This window comes from Felis catus (genome assembly GCF_018350175.1).
Source record: "Felis catus isolate Fca126 chromosome D3 unlocalized genomic scaffold, F.catus_Fca126_mat1.0 chrD3_random_Un_scaffold_47, whole genome shotgun sequence".
Classification (NCBI taxonomy): Eukaryota; Metazoa; Chordata; class Mammalia; order Carnivora; family Felidae; genus Felis; species Felis catus.
Window position 1 is genome coordinate 101,519 of NW_025408512.1, and position 16,684 is coordinate 118,202.

Below are 16,684 nucleotides of genomic sequence, written 5' to 3' on the forward strand. Positions count from 1 at the left end.
CCCAGCAGAAGAAGAGAAATAATAAAGATCAGAGCAGAAATAAACAATATAGAATCTAAAAAAACTGTAGAGCAGATCAACGAAACCAAGAGTTGGTTTTTTGAAAAAATGAACAAAATTGACAAACCTCTAGCCAGGCTTTTCAAAAAGAAAAGGGAGATGACCCAAATAGATAAAATCATGAATGAAAATGGAATTATTACAACCAATCCCTCAGAGATACAAACAATTATCAGGGAATACTATGAAAAATTATATGCCAACAAATTGGACAACCTGGAAGAAATGGACAAATTCCTGAACACCCACACTCTTCCAAAACTCAATCAGGTGGAAATAGAAAGCTTGAACAGACCCATAACGAGCGAAGAAATTGAATCGGTTATCAAAAATCTCCCAACAAATAAGAGTCCAGGACCAGATGGCTTCCCAGGGGAGTTCTACCAGACGTTTAAAGCAGAGATAATACCTATCCTCCTCAAGCTATTCCAAGAAATAGAAAGGGAAGGAAAACTTCCAGACTCATTCTATGAAGCCAGTATTACTTTGATTCCTAAACCAGACAGAGACCCAGTAAAAAAAGAGAACTACAGGCCAATATCCCTGATGAATATGGATGTACAAATTCTCAATAAGATACTGGCAAATTGAATTCAACGGCATATAAAAAGAATTATTCACCATGATCAAGTGGGATTCATTCCTGGGATGCAGGGCTGGTTCAACATTCGCAAATCAATCAACGTGATACATCACATTAACAAAAAGAAAAAGGGAAGAAGCATATGATCCTGTCAATCGATGCAGAAAAGGCCTTTGACAAAATCCAGCACCGTTTCTTAATAAAAACCCTTGAGAAAGTGGGGATAGAAGGAACATACTTAAAGATCATAAAAGCCATTTATGAAAAGCCCACAGCTAACATCATCCTCAACGGGGAAAAACTGAGAGCTTTTTCCCTGAGGTCAGGAACACAACAAGGATGCCCACTCTCACAGCTGCTGTTTAACATAGTGTTGGAAGTTCTAGCATCAGCAATCAGACAACAAAAGGAAATCAAAGGCATCAAAATTGGCAAAGATGAAGTCAAGCGTTCGGTTTTTGCAGATGACATGATATTATACATGGAAAATCCGATAGACTCCACCAAAAGTCTGCTAGAACTGATACAGGAATTCAGCAAAGTTGCAGGATACAAAATCAATGTACAGAAATCAGTTGCATTCTTATACACTAACAATGAAGCAACAGAAAGACAAATAAAGAAACTGATCCCATTCACAATTGCACCAAGAAGCATAAAATACCTAGGAATAAATCTAACCAAAGATGTAAAGGATCTGTATGCTGAAAACTATAGAAAGCTGATGAAGGAAATTGAAGAAGATTTAAAGAAATGGAAAGACATTCCCTGCTCATGGATTGGAAAAATAAATATTGTCAAAATGTCAATACTACTCAAAGCTATCTACACATTGAATGCAATCCCAATCAAAATTGCACCAGCATTCTTCTCGAAACTAGAACAAGCAATCCTAAAATTCATATGGAACCACAAAAGGCCCCGAATAGCCAAAGGAATTTTGAAGAAGACCAAAGCAGGAGGCATCACAATCCCAGACTTTAGCCTCTACTACAAAGCTGTCATCATCAAGACAGCATGGTATTGGCACAAAAACAGACACATAGACCAATGGAATAGAATAGAAACCCCAGAACTAGACCCACAAACGTATGGCCAACTCATCTTTGACAAAGCAGGAAGGAACATCCAATGGAAAAAAGACAGCCTCTTTAACAAATGGTGCTGGGAGAGCTGGACAGCAACATGCAGAAGGTTGAAACTAGACCACTTTCTCACACCATTCACAAAAATAAACTCAAAATGGATAAAGGACCTAAATGTGAGACAAGAAACCATCCAAACCTTAGAGGAGAAAGCAGGAAAAGACCTCTCTGACCTCAGCCGTAGCAATCTCTTACTCGACACATCCCCAAAGGCAAGGGAATTAAAAGCAAAAGTGAATTACTGGGACCTTATGAAGATAAAAAGCTTCTGCACAGCAAAGGAAACAACCAACAAAACTAAAAGGCAACGACGGAATGGGAAAAGATATTCGCAAATGACATATCAGACAAAGGGCTAGTATCCAATATCTATAAAGAGCTCACCAAACTCCACACCCAAAACACAAATAACCCAGTGAAGAAATGGGCAGAAAACATGAATAGACACTTCTCTAAAGAAGACATCCGGATGGCCAACAGGCACATGAAAAGATGTTCAGCGTCGCTCCTTATCAGGGAAATACAAATCAAAACCACACTCAGGTATCACCTCACGCCAGTCAGAGTGGCCAAAATGAACAAATCAGGAGACTCTAGATGCTGGAGAGGATGTGGAGAAACGGGAAGCCTCTTGCCCTGTTGGTGGGAATGCAAATTGGTGCAGCCGCTCTGGAAAGCAGTGTGGAGGTTCCTCAGAAAATTAAAAATAGACCTACCCTATGACCCAGCAATAGCCCTGTAGGAATTTATCCAAGGGATACAGGAGTACTGATGCATAGGGCCACTTGTACCCCAATGTTCATAGCAGCACTCTCAACAATAGCCAAATTATGGAAAGAGCCTAAATGTCCATCAACTGATGAATGGATAAAGAAATTGTGGTTTATATACACAATGGAATATTACGTGGCAATGAGAAAAAATGAAATATGGCCTTTTGTAGCAACGTGGATGGAACTGGAGAGTGTGATGCTAAGTGAAATAAGCCATACAGAGAAAGACAGATACCATATGGTTTCACTCTTATGTGGACCCTGAGAAACTTAACAGGAACCCATGGGGGAGGGGAAGGAAAAAAAAAACAGGTTAGAGTGGGAGAGAGCCAAAGCATAAGAGACTCTTAAAAACTGAGAACAAACTGAGGGTTGATGGGGGGTGGGAGGGAGGAGAGGGTGGGTGATGGGTATTGAGGAGGGCACCTTTTGGGATGAGCACTGGGTGTTTTATTGAAACCAATTTGTCAATAAATTTCATATAAAAAAATAAATAAAAATAAATAAAATAAAATAAAATAAAATAAAATAAAATAAAATAAATTGTGGTTTATAAACACAATGGAATACTACTTGGCCAGGAGAAAGAATGAAATATGGTCTTTTGTAGCAACGTGAATGGAACTGGAGAGGGTGACGCTAAGTGAAATAAGTCATACAGAGAAAGACTGATACCATATGTTTTCACTCTTTTGTGGTTCCTGAGAAACTTAACAGAAGACCATGGGGGAGGGGAAGTGAAAAAATAAAAATAAAAACTACCTTAGAGAGGGAGACAGCCAAACCATAAGAGACTCTTACAAACTGAGAATAAACTGAGGATTGATGGGGGATGGGAGGAAAGGAAGGGTGGGTGATGGGCACTGAGGAGGGCACCTGTTGGGATGAACACTGGGTATTGTATGGAAACCAATTTGACAATAAATTTCATATTAAAAAAGAAAGAAAGAAAGAAAGAAAGAAAGAAAGAAAGAAAGAAAGAAAGAAAGAAAAGAAAGAACATCAGACTATGAAAATGAGAACAAACCAGACATTGAGCATCTTTTTAACAACAATGAGGATTTTTAAAATGATATAGAAACTTAAAAAAGCAAGGATCCCACTAGTTACATTTAAAGTGAAAGAAGGCCAAGAGTTTGACATTCAAATGGCAAAAAATATGGACCAAAATACCACCGATTGTAAATTAGACCTCAGTCTAGTGATTCAGAGAGCCTTTTTGATTTGTGGCTTGCCTGCTGCGATGTGATGAAACGCACGGTTCAAACAAAAAGGGATGATATTTCTGCTGTCACAAACACTTACGAGAAAACAAAGCAGTACAAGACTTTTTTCCAGAAGCCATTATATGCAGATAATGCCAGTCCTCATAAGTATAAAAGTATTGATTCTGAATTAGAAATGGTGAGTTCTTCTTCAGCATCTAGTTTTCCAGAATCTGAAGTATATCTAAGTGAAGACTTACATCAAGATATGCAAAGGTTTAAGAATGAGATAGGCATGTCACAGGTAGAGTTCCTGTCTTTGGAAAGAGAGAAAGTTCAACCTGCAAAAGAGATAGAGGTCCACCTTGCTGTTACTCTTGTTTTTTCTCTTTAGCAATTATCGAATCCATTCTGATTTTCCACTCAAGAGAACAAGAGTGTGCATACAATGGAATTGTCTAAATAAGTACTTGTGTCTGGAAATAGATTATTTCTGCTATCTAACAAATAGGAGTTCAGGAAAACATTCTTATGATTTGTTTTCCTTGAAGTTTCTGTGTCAGTCTTCCAAGTAGTATATGAACTGGGAAACTAACTTAGCTATGTAAGTACCATGTGACCTCATGAACCAGAATAACCATAAAGAAACTGCTTAAAAAACATAATAATCTCCAGGTTTTTTAAAAAACATATTGGCGTAAATATAAATTGCATTTCCACAAACAATAAAATGGGAAAGAAGCAATAACTAAGAGAAGGAAGATACACAAATGTTCCCAGCTAAGGCAATCTATGTATTGCTTCAGTATGTGTCTGTAGACTCTGGGTCTAGGGTCCTTGCTTGTCTAGCTAGACAGCAGCGGGATGCAGGATTACAATGGGAGAGACGGCTAATGTCCCGGAGAACACAGGAGCCCAGATTAAGAGTCCTTGCTCTGTTTTTGTTAGGATCAGAAGGCTTCCAAACATGGTGATGGACGTGCCCAAAGACACAATCAATCTGTGAACATGAACTCATGGGCATGAGGGAAAGGGGGTTTGAAGATATAGGGTGTTAGGGGTTTGGGTCAATATAAAACAAAATCCTGGCGCCTGGCAGATGGTTGTTAACAGCAGACCTGAGGCAGCTTCTCTGTTTATCTTAGCTAGTCTAGGGGAGAAGAAGGATGCTACCTCAGGATCCACAAGGCACCTTTCTTTTGCTAATTAGCTCCCCTCTGGGCATCTTCACCCTGCAGCCTACCGCCTATAGCCCTATTTACCTGTTTACCTAATTTGGTCCTTCCTTCCTGTGAAAGCAGCTTTCTGCCATAGTACTAAATTGGGGAGTGTGTCCTCCTGCATATCTGATCTGGTTTCCCTCACACACCTTTGTCTTGGAGCCTTTGCCCCGCCCTCTCTCTACTTAGTTACCTAATCTTGTTTACCCAAACTTGGGCGTGAGCATCCTATGGCTTTGTAAGTTTTTATGTCTGGTTAACCCATCAGTGCAGGCTCAGGGAATTCCTAAGCTTATTGCCCACAAATACATGCAGTCTTGTCTGCTTTACTCACAATCTTGGAACTTGGAATTTCAACATGACCCCTTTGACATAGGCTTAATAACAGCTATTTGTATGATCACCGCTTTTTTCCCCACATTTTTAAAATCATCATTCTCAGATGTCTCTGTTGAGTCAAACCTTCACTTTATGTTCAATAAAGTATGATACCTTTTGGCCTGTATGATTTTTACCCTGTAGGTAGCATAAACCTTCAGCAAAGCTTCAGTATTGAACTCCAAGGGAGAAAACTGAGTTTTGAGATGTGTGGAGTTTAGAAATAGACAAAACCTAGAGATACCCTCCTTTAGAATAAGTAGCTAATCCCCTCGTCCCCTATCAAGGTATTAATTTACTGTGCCAAAGTCACACTCTTCATGCATCTGATTAACTTAATGAATTTGTGGTCATTTCTCTGAGTCAGCATTCAAGAATTGTATCATCTCTTTTGGCGCCATAAAATGCTAGGTAATGCCACTTTAGGAACTTGGGACAAATCATTTAACCTTTTTGAGTTTTACTCGCGTTATCAGTAGCAAATGGAATTAAAGGTGATCATTACGTTTATACCCTCTCCTTATAAAATGTTATGGTTATTGAATGTGAGATTCGGAGAGCATTACTAATTTCCCAGAACTGCACCCTAACGTCCGTTTCACGTTGTTCCTTTTGTGTTGTGGCAAACTTTGGTTCATAAATTTTAGGGGACACTGTCACTTTTTTTGAGAACCTTAGGATCCCAAAGAAAAAGAATTGTAAAAGGCAGTCAGGGAAAGAATAGCTCCGTGCAGAAAGAAGAAAGCTCCCTGTTTTTGTTACTGGAGCACCTCCATGTCCCATGTTTTAAATCTGGCTGTTGTGTAAAACCCAGGTGGTAAGGATAGAAAAGGACAAATTTTGTCTTTTGTCTTTTTATTTCTTTGTATCTCTTGGTCAGATGGGGTGGGGGTGGGTGGGGAATTCTCGGTAGCAAAGTGTGGATATGAATAAGAGTACAAAATTAAGAAAGCCCTTTTAGAAATATTGGTAACTTCTGCTTTTTTAAATTTCCACAGAAATGAAGCAGAGTTTATAAAAATTACAGTTACTTGTAATGATAAAGTAAACACAAAATATTTTCCTCCATTGAATTTATGACAAACTAAGTGTCAGCTGATAAAATGAATGAAGAAAACTTCTTTTTATTGACTAAAGTAACAATTACCTTTAGTATCCACTTCCATTAAAGGTTGAAGAAAAAAAGAAGCACAGAGGAAGTGACATGGAAGTATCAGAAAACATACACGATGCTGCGGTTGCTGGATTAATTCCACAAAGACAGAATGGAAAAGCTGATAACCATCAATTGCCTATTACAGAAAAAAAAGATTCGGATAGGTAAGCCTATAGCAATATTTAAATAGTAGGTAATTGTTATTTTCCTATGCAACAAACTTTTCTAGTTTGAGCTAATGTTCACGATGAACAAATTTCGTATTTTTCGTGGAGATATTTCATCCTACGTGCTAATGAGAAAAATGTAAATACCAACGAGATACCATTTTTTGCGGTCATAGTATTTTATTGAAATAAATAAATATTTATTTTTGCAGTCATAAATATTTTATTGAAAAAATAATCAAAGTTAGGAAATGTGAGGAAAATGACATTCTTAGACACTGTGGCTGGATGAAATTGGTAACTCCTTTTTGAAAGGTGATTTAACGGTGTATTTCAAAATTTCAAATATGTCGGGGCACCTGGGTGGCTCAGTTGGTTAAGCGTCCAACTTCGGCTCAGGTCAGGATCTTGCACTTCACGAGCTTGAGCCTTGTGTCAGGCTCTGTACTAACAGCTCAGAGCCTGGAGCCTGCTTCAGATTCTGTGTCTCCCTCTCTCTCTGCCCCTCCCCTGCTTGTGCTCTGTCTCTGTCACTGTCAAAAATAAATAATATAACATGAGAAAAATATTTCAGGTAGGTCCTCCCTTTATTCCAATGGTTTCATTGCCAGGAATGGGTCCTTCTGAAATACGTGACTTCTATAAGCAAGCGCGTGCGCCTGTGTGTGCAAACACACACACACACACACACACACACACACACACACACACTGTAAGGGCATTTATTATATATTATTACATATACAAAATATGACAGATATATTAAGGTTACTTATATAAATACGTTACATGTATATGTGAAGGATATTTATTATAGCATTCCCATATCAAACCTTTGGAGATAGTCTAAATGTTTATTTACTTATTTTGAGAGACAGACAGAGAATGTGCACACTCAGGAGCCCAAGCATCGAGGGGAGGGCAGAGACTGAGAGGGAGAGAGAGAGAGAGAGAGAGAGAGAGAGAGAGAGAGAATCCCAAGCAGACTCCACGTTAACAGTGCAGAGGCCAACACAGGGCTCGATCTCACGACCACAAGATCATGACCTGAGCCAACATCAACAGTCGGATGCTCACCAGACTGAGCCACCTACGTGCCCCAGAGATAGGCGAAATATCCATTCATTAATAAGGAAGTTAAGTTTCACTTCTAAAAAGTAATGGAATATGTGACCATTATAAAAAATGAATTTAGGTCTATGTGTCCTGATGGTTTAACAAAGTATATTTAAAGCATTTGGCTTGGTTTGATGTCATGTCTTATGCACATTTTGTTAGAATACTTTTAATATCTACTGAATTGCAAAAGGAAGTTCCCTGCTACACTGGCAGTCTACTTCATTACCAACAAAATTGCTAGTTATTAGATTTTTGGTTTTGTTTCCCAGTGCATGAGTGCTCCAATGGTGGACCCTCAGCTTCATCTGAATATTGCCAAGAGGTTTCACGTGGCAACATGTCTCATATTCTATATAAACATTTCATGACCCCTGTGCTATAAACCAAGATGCTGATAATGCAATGAATCGTTTTCATAAAGGTACCTTGCTTGCATGCCATTATCCTGCCTTTTTAGAGAATATGTTTCAACATGCACCACACCAAATTTTTCAACAGTGCCTTCATGTTATATAATTGATGACAATTCAGTTTATAAAGTAGGACTATTTTCTGCATTCCCACCCCCTTTTACTTCTGTGTATAAAATTTTAATGTGACTAATTACTTTGGATAGTATATAATAGCCTGGAGTTAGGTGACTTTTTAAAAGTGTTTATTTTGAGAGAGAGAGCGAGCGAGCATGCACACATGAGTGGGGGAGGGGCAAAGAGAGAGAGGGAGAGAGACAATCCCAAGGAGGCTCCGTGCTGTCAGTGCACAGCTCGATGCTAGAGATCCTAGAGATCATGATCTGAGCCGAAATCAAGAGCTGGATGCTTCATGGACTGGGCCACCCAGGTGCCCTTAGACTTCAATAATTTTTATCAAGCACAAAATACTGCCCTTGAAACTTAGTTTTTCCGTGGTCTTTCTAAGCATGAGAAAAATGGTAATCAGCTTATATAATATTATATATCTAGAAAAATTTTAAGGAGTCTTCTCATTGAATAATTTTGTGAGTTATTTAGTACCTTGGTGTGGCATTTAAAAAAAGCAAAAAAAAAAAAAACAAAAAACAAAAAACAAAAAAACTAGTGTTACATATATGCAATTTTTAAGACTTCCAAGTATTACAAATTACTACCTAATCATTATGTAAGAATTGAAAACTACAGCAATAATAGAAAATTAGATCAACCATGACCATTTCACTTAGCTATGAAATCCTTCAAGAGCCTTCTTCACTCTTTGATCCTGATTTCCCTCCCTCCCATCCACTCTTGAATTCATTGTAGCAATTTTCCCTCTCCCTCCTCCAGAATTGTTTTTTCAAGGTTACCACCGATTTTCACTTTACTAAATCTAAACATAATTTCATACATCTCATTTGACTGAACCTTTCAGCAATATTTGACCCAATGGAAAACTCTCTCCTCCCAAATTCTGTCTCCATGTTGCTTGTAGGATATCACTCACTCACCTGATTTTGCCGCTGCCTTTCTAGTCTGTACACCTCAGCCTGGTTTGCTTGTTTCTCCTCGTCCCCCACCTTTTAACCCATTGATGTCTTCCAGGAATTGGCCTTTGATTTTCCTTCTCTTGACTTTTACTATCTTGTATATTCTAATGATCCTCAAGTTTATATCTCCAGCCCGGATCTCTCTCCATAATTCCAGGCCCGCATATCAAACTGCCTACTTGATACCACTTTCCGGATAGCTATTGCAAACTTAACATGTCCCAAATTGAACTCCTGATATTCTTGCTTAATATTTGCCTTTCATGTCTTTCCTAATTGGGTTAATAACAGTTCTATGAGTTGCTCTGCTAAAAAACTTGGTATCATCCTTGAGTCCTGTGTTTTTCTTTTTCTTTTTCTTTCTCTTTTTCTTTCTCTTTTCTTTTTCTTTTTCATACACATCACATCTCATCTGTCAGCGAATCTTGTCCGGTCTTCCTTCAAATATATCCAGAATCCAAACACATCTTCCATGACCAAGAGACTATCATCTGTTGTTTATATTGGAGTGCTAGGTAACTAACTGGTCTTCTTGTTTGTTTGCTTCTTCTTTTGTTTGTCCTGTTTCCGTTAATTCTAAACACATTGGATCTAGTAAAACGTAAGTCAGATTGTGTCCTTCCTCTGCTCAAAGCCTAATAGCCTCCCATTTCACTCAGAGTACATGCCAAAACTCTTCCTAATGCCGACAAGGCCTATATATGATCAGGTGTCTCCTCCTCTCTCTCTCTGATTTGAACTCTTTTCTACCCCTTTCATTCTGTCCAGCCATACTGAATTTCTCACTACTCTTTCGGTACTTCGGACATACTTCTGTGCTTGCTGTTGACTCTATCTGGAATGCTTTCCCTCAGATACCTCATGGCTTGCTTTTTCCTTTTTTGTTTAGTTTTCCTTTCAGGGTTTTGCTTAAACGTCACTTTCTCAGCAAGGCCTTTCTTGGCCATCCTGACTAGTACTTCAACTACCCTTTTCCCTGTAACACCTCAAAATGTGATTTCTCTGCTTTAGTTTTTCTCCTCTAATACTGTATGTTTGGCCTGTGTAGCTTATTGTTATTGTAGGTTTACTTCACTCATGAGTAGGATTGTTATCTGTTCATTGCCATGTCCTCAGTGCCTAGAAAATGTTCTAGTCTATATAGTACTTATTCAGTAATGTTTATTGAGTGAACGGAGTTTAACCTGTGTGTATTGTTTTTAACATAATACTAGTCCTCACTTTTACAAAGTTTGGCGTGGGCTCATTCTGACAACTAAACCTGCCAGTTATATACATTTTTTGGATTTTGGGGAGCCCAATATTGTGTTTACTTGCTACGTATTCTTTTAGTTGTATTTATATTAGTTTTAATTATGGTGAAATGTATCAAAGGAATAGCAAACTTCCTTTATATTTATTAAGAAAACTAAAATAGGGTGGCAAATTATTATACCACTTTAAAGATTCTTGCCAAAGGATTATGAGCCCTCAAGATCTGAAATAAAAAGATGAAGTTGGAATTTATCGCTTACAAATAAGAGCGAGCTATGCTGGTTAGGTATAGTCTTCTCTAACAGAGGAGCCTGCTATTCTTATACAGGGTTTGGGGAAGAGTGGAGTTTAAGGATTGGGGGACTTTCAGAAAATTAAATGGTTTGTCATCATTTGAAGCACCATGCTTGTTCGGGTGCTTGGAGACTGTTGTGGATTGGTTGGCACGCTGAAGCATGTGTATTGGAGTGATTTTTGTCCTTTATTGGCTGTCTTTTAGAAGGAAGGAGCTGAAATGGATTGGTTGGTGAGTAGGGCTGGTGGGCATTGATTAACACATTTAAAGCTGATTCTAGTGGCTTCTTGTTACCATGGCTACGTGTTAGGGGGTGTTTGTTTTGTTTTGTTCTGTTTTGTTTTGTTGTGTTGTGTTCTGTTTTGTTTTGTTTTGTTGTGTTTTTCCTAAGTTTAAGGTGGCTTTCACCAGATGTTTTCTACTTAAAAGTTGCTTCTATTGACTGGGTTCAAAATAAAAGCTATTTGAAATTCTATAATTACAGATTCATTTTTGAAGTTTGGGTCGAGAGGAATTGTTTGATAATAGCTTTCAGAAAGATTCTTCTTTTCTTGGATGTTATTTCAACAAGAAAACTTATGTGTATAACAGTTTTTTGAAAAAAAAATGGTAGTTTTGTTTTTGTTTTTGGTGCTCTTCGGGGCTCATGTTTAAGTCCTAAATAATCTGTGGGAAATTTCATTCTTTTTGGAAATGTGCGTAGCTGTATGGTAATAATATTCTGTTGCATGCATTTAGTCCATGAAAAATGAATTATAATTTTCTTTTTGGTGAATCTCCCAGTATTTTCTATCAGGACTAGATATTAGGCTAAAAGGATACAAAAGTTACCAAATCATTTTTTTTTAATTTTTTAAAACGTTGATTCATTTGGAGAGACAAAAAGTGAGAGTGGGGGAGGGGCAGAGAGAGGGGGAGACAAAGATTCCGAAGCAGGCTCCAGGCTCTGGGCTGTCAGCACACAGCCTGATGTGGGGCTCGAAGCCACAAACCCTTCGATCACAAACTGAGCCAAAGTCATACACTTAACGGACTGAGCCATCCAGGTGCCACAAACTATTTTTTTTTTAAACAAAAGGATAACTACTCAGATGATTGCTAGTTTTGAGTGATAGATAATGACATATGAGTACTTTTGAATTTTTGAAGTTTTTCCAGATTTATGAGATATAAGTAACATACATCTGTGTAACTGTAAGGTATACCTGTATTAATTTGATACACTTTTATATTGTCAAATGATTACCACAATAGTGTTAATACTTCCATCACCTCACATAATTATCCTTTCTTGTTTGTGATGATCTACTCTTGTAGCAACTCTCAAATGATATGATACAGTATTGTTCACTGTAATCACCATCCTGCACATTAAATCCCCAGAATTTATTAATCTTGTAACAGGTAGTTTGTACCCTTTGACCAATATCTACCCATTTCTCACAGCCTCCTAACCCTGGCAACACCAGTCTGTTCTGTCTTCCGTGCAATTTTTTTTTTAATTCCACATATAAGTCAGATCATACAGTATTTGTCTTCCTGCGTCTGACTTCTTTTCACTAAGCATAAAGCCCTCAAGTTTCACTCATGTTGTCACAAATGGCAGGATTTCCTTCTTGCTTGTGGCTGAAAATATTCCATTGTAAATATAATACCATACTTTTGAATCCATGGATCCATTGATGGATGCTTAGGTTGTTTCTTGACTATTGTAAATAATGCTGCAATAAACAGAGGGCTGCAGCTATCTCTCCAAGGTAAGGATGTCATGTCTTTAAGATATATACCCAGAAATGGGATTATTGGCTCCTATGGAGGTTCTATTTTTAGTGTGTTGAGGAGCCACCATACTGTTTTACATAGTGGCTGTCCCAATTTACAGTCCTACAGCAGTACAAGGAATTCCTTTCCTGTACATCCTTGCCAACGATATCTCTTGTCTTTTTGACAATAGCCATTTCAATAGGTCAAAGTGATATCTATATCCTGCAGTTTAGATTTGCATTGCCCTGATGAATAGTGATATCGAGCACCTTCTTGTGTACCCTTGGCCATCTGAATATGTTCTGAGGAGAGACGTCTATGAAGGTGCCTTGCCCAGTTTTTAATTATATTTGTTTTTAGCTGCTGAGGTGTACGAATTCCTTACACATTTTAGATATTGACGTTTTTCATATTTGTAGCTTGTGAATGTTTTCATCCTTTCTATAGGTTGCCTTTCCGTCATGTTGCTTGTTTCTTTTGCTGTGCGGAAACATTGTTGATTGCATTGGTTGTTGTTGCTTTTATTGCTTGTACTTTGGATGTCCTATCCTAAATCATTCGTAAGATCTATGCCAAGGAGCTTTTATCCTGTGTTTTCTTCTAGGAGTTTTATGATTTAAGATTTTATATGGAAGTCGTTATTTGAGTTTGGGTTAACTTTTGTGAGTGGTGTAAGGTAGAGGCAGAGTTTTATTCTGTTGCATGTTAATACCCACTTTTCTCAGCATCATGTATTAAAGAGATTACCTTTTCTCTTTTGAGTATTCTCGGGTCTCTTAACAAAGAGACTTTAGGCATGGGTTTTTAGTTGGCTTTATGCATGGGTTTATTTCTGGGTTCTTGATTCTGTTTCCTTCATCTTTGTGTTTGTTTTTGTGCAACTTCATACGGTTTTTATTACCATAACTTTGTAATAGTTTGACACCAGCAAGTGTGATGCTTCCAGCTTTGTTCTTCTTTCTTAGGATTGCTTTGGCTATTTGGGGTCTTTTTGGTTCCTTACACATTTGAGGAATGCTTTTCCTATTTCTGTGAAAAAGGTCATTGGAATTTTCACAAGGATTGCATTGACTCTGTAGGTGGTTTCAGGTAATGTGAATATTTAATGGTACTAATTTTTCTAATCCATAAACAACGGGGTATCTTCCCATTTGTTTGTGTCTCTGCTGTTCTTTTACAATGCCTTGTAGTCTTTACTGTACCTATCTTTCAGAAAGTCCTTGATGAAATTTATTCCAAAGTATTTTGTTCTTTTTGATGTTTTGGGGGAAGGGGATTGTTTCCTTATATTTCTTTTTCAGCTATTTCATTGTTGTGTAGAAATGCAACTGATTTCTTGATGTTGATTTTGTAATTTTGTTTTACTAAATATAATCTATTGTCAAATTGGTTTCCATACAACACCCACTGCCCTTCTCAATGCCCATCACCCACTTTCCCCTCTCCCCCATCTCCTATCAACCCTTAGTTGATTCTCAGTGTTTACGAGTCTCTTATTGTTTGCCTCCCTCCCTCTCTGTAACTTTTCCCCCCGCCCCCCCCCCATGGTCTCCTGTTAAGTTTCTCAGGATCCACATATAAGTGAAAACATTTGGTATCTGTCTTTCTCTGCCTGACTTATTTCACTTCGCATACTACCCTCCAGTTCCATCCACGTTGTTGCAAACGGTCAGATTTCACTGTTTCTCATTGCCAGGTAGTATTCCACTGTATATATAAACCACATCTTCTTTCTCCATTCGTCGGGTGATGGACATTTAGGCTAGTTCCATAATTTGGCGATTGTTGAAAGTGCTGCTGTAAAATTGGGGTACATGTGCCCCTATGCATCAGCACTCCTTATCCCTTGGGTAAATGCCCAGCAGTGCTATTGCTGGGTCATAGGGTAGTTCTATTTTTAATTATCTGAGGGACCTCCACATTGTTTTCCACAGTGGCTGCACCAGTTTGCATTGCCACCCACAGTGCAAGAGGGTTCCTGTTCCTCCACATCTTCGCCAGCATCTATAGTCTCCTGATTTGTTCATTTTAGCTGCTCTGACCAGCGTGAGGTGGTATCTCAGTGTGGTTTTGATTTGTATTTCCCTGATGAGGAGTGACATTGAGCATCTTTCCATGTGTCTGTTTTCCATCTGGATGTCTTCTTTGGAAAAGTGTCTATTCATGTCTTCTGCCCATTTCTTCCCTGGATTATTTGTTTTGTGGGTGTGGAGTTTGCTGAGTTCTTTACAGATTCTGGACATTAGCCCTTCCTTTATCCGATATGTCATTTGCAAATATCTTCTCCCATTCTGTCGGTTGCCCTTTGGTTTTGTTGATTGATTCCTTTGCAGTGCAGAAGCTTTTTATCTTGACGAGGTCCCAGTAGTTCATTTTTGCTTTTAATTCCCTTGCCTTTGGAGATGTGTCAAGTAAGAAATTGCTGCGGCGGAGGTCAAAGAGGTTTTTTCCTGCTTTCTCCTCTAGGGTTTTGATGGTTTCCTGTCTCACATTCAGGTCCTTCATCCATTTTGAGTTTATTTGTGTGTATGGTGTAAGAAAGTGTTCTAGTTCCATTCTTCTGCATGTTGCTGTCCAGTTCTCCCAGAAGAAAGAGACTGCCTTTTTTTTTTCCCATTGGATACTCTTTCCTGCTTTGTCAGTGCTTAGTTGGCCATACATTTGTGGGTCTACTTCTGGGGTCTCTATTCTATTCCATTGGTCTGTGTGTCTGTTTTTGTGCCAATACCATACTCTCTTGATGATCACAGCTTTGTAGTAGAGGCTAAAGAGACAGAGTGTGGACAGGGGAGGGGCAGAGAGAGAGAGAGAGAGAGAGAGAGAGAATCCAAAGCAGGCTCCAGGCTCTGAGCTGTCGGCACAGAGCCCAATAGTGGGCTTGAACCGCAAACCACAAGATCATGGCCTTAGCCGAAGTCAGAAGCTTAACTGACTGAGCCCCCCAGGCACCCCTGCATCTTTATGTTCATTTTGTATCCTTCATCCTTTGAGCAGCTTTTTGGTGGTATCTTCAGGATATTCTATATATAAGAACACATCATCTGCAAGCAAAGACGGTTTTATGTCTTCTTTTCTGATTTGGATGCCTGTCATTTCCTTTTCTTGCCTGACTGCTTTGGCTAGGACTTCCCGTATCCTGTTGAATAGGAGTGGTCAAGTGGGCAACTTTGCCTTGTTCTTGAACTTAGAGTAAAAGCTTTCAGTTTTTTACCACTGCATATGATGTTGGCCGTGGGCTTATCATATTGGACTTCACTATGTCCAGGTGTGATAATTCAGTACCCACTTTATTGAGAGTTTTTAATCCTGAAAAGATGTTGAATTTTGTCAAATGCTTTTTCCTCACATGCTGGGATGATCATATGATTTTTTTTTTATCCTGTTAATGCGGTGTATCAAATGTATTTATTTGACTTGATTTCCGAAGGGTAATTTTGCTGAGTAAAGTATTCTTGATTGGTAGTCTTTTTTCTCTTAGCACTTTGAGTATGTATAATCCCACTGCCTCCTGGTATGTAAGGTTTCTGCTGAGAAATTGCTAATAGCCTTATGAGGGTTCACTTGTAGTCACATAGTCTTTCCTCACTCTTTTTCTTTCTTTTTACTTTGTTGTCTGCTGACTGGATAATTTGATAGTTCCTGTCTTTAAATTCACATTTTTATTTTTTGCTTGATCCATTTCCTGTCAGTGATCACTCTTGCTTTTTTCATCTCCTTCATTATACACTTCAGCTCCAGGATTTTTGTTTAGTCGGTTTTTACTATTTCCAGCTCTTTGTTAAGCTTCTCATTTTATTCATAGAGTGTTTTTCTGATTTTAATGAGTTGGCTTTTTGTATTTTTCTTGTAACTCACTGAGTTTCCTTAAAACTGCTGTTTTTGAGTTCTCTTTTGAATCAATTACAGATCTCCATGTGTTTCCGATTGATTACTGGAAGATTATTGTGATCCCTTGATGGTATCATATTTCCTTGATATTTTATATTCTTTGCAGTTTTGCATTGCTGTCTTTGCATTTGAAGTAGCAGTCACCTCCTCCAGTCTTTAATGACTACCTCTTCAGT

The 16,684-nt window shown here is 38.4% G+C and overlaps 1 protein-coding gene across 26 annotated transcripts in view; it reads left to right on the forward strand.

Moving 5' to 3' along the window:
- LOC111558426 (ankyrin repeat domain-containing protein 26-like) overlaps positions 1–16,684 on the forward strand; it is a 204,820-nt gene that overhangs the window by 45,347 nt on the left and 142,789 nt on the right. For 23 of the 26 annotated variants that reach the window (XR_006593520.1, XM_045051579.1, XM_045051562.1 and 20 more), the window contains one exon: positions 6,518–6,684. Coding sequence is in view for 25 of the 26 variants with exons in the window: in XM_045051579.1 (XP_044907514.1) it covers positions 6,518–6,684 (167 nt within the window). In the remaining variant the exon portion in view is untranslated. The remainder of the gene's footprint in view (positions 1–6,517; positions 6,685–16,684) is intronic. The other 3 variants (XM_045051560.1, XM_045051563.1, XM_045051570.1) reach the window with 1 other exon arrangement.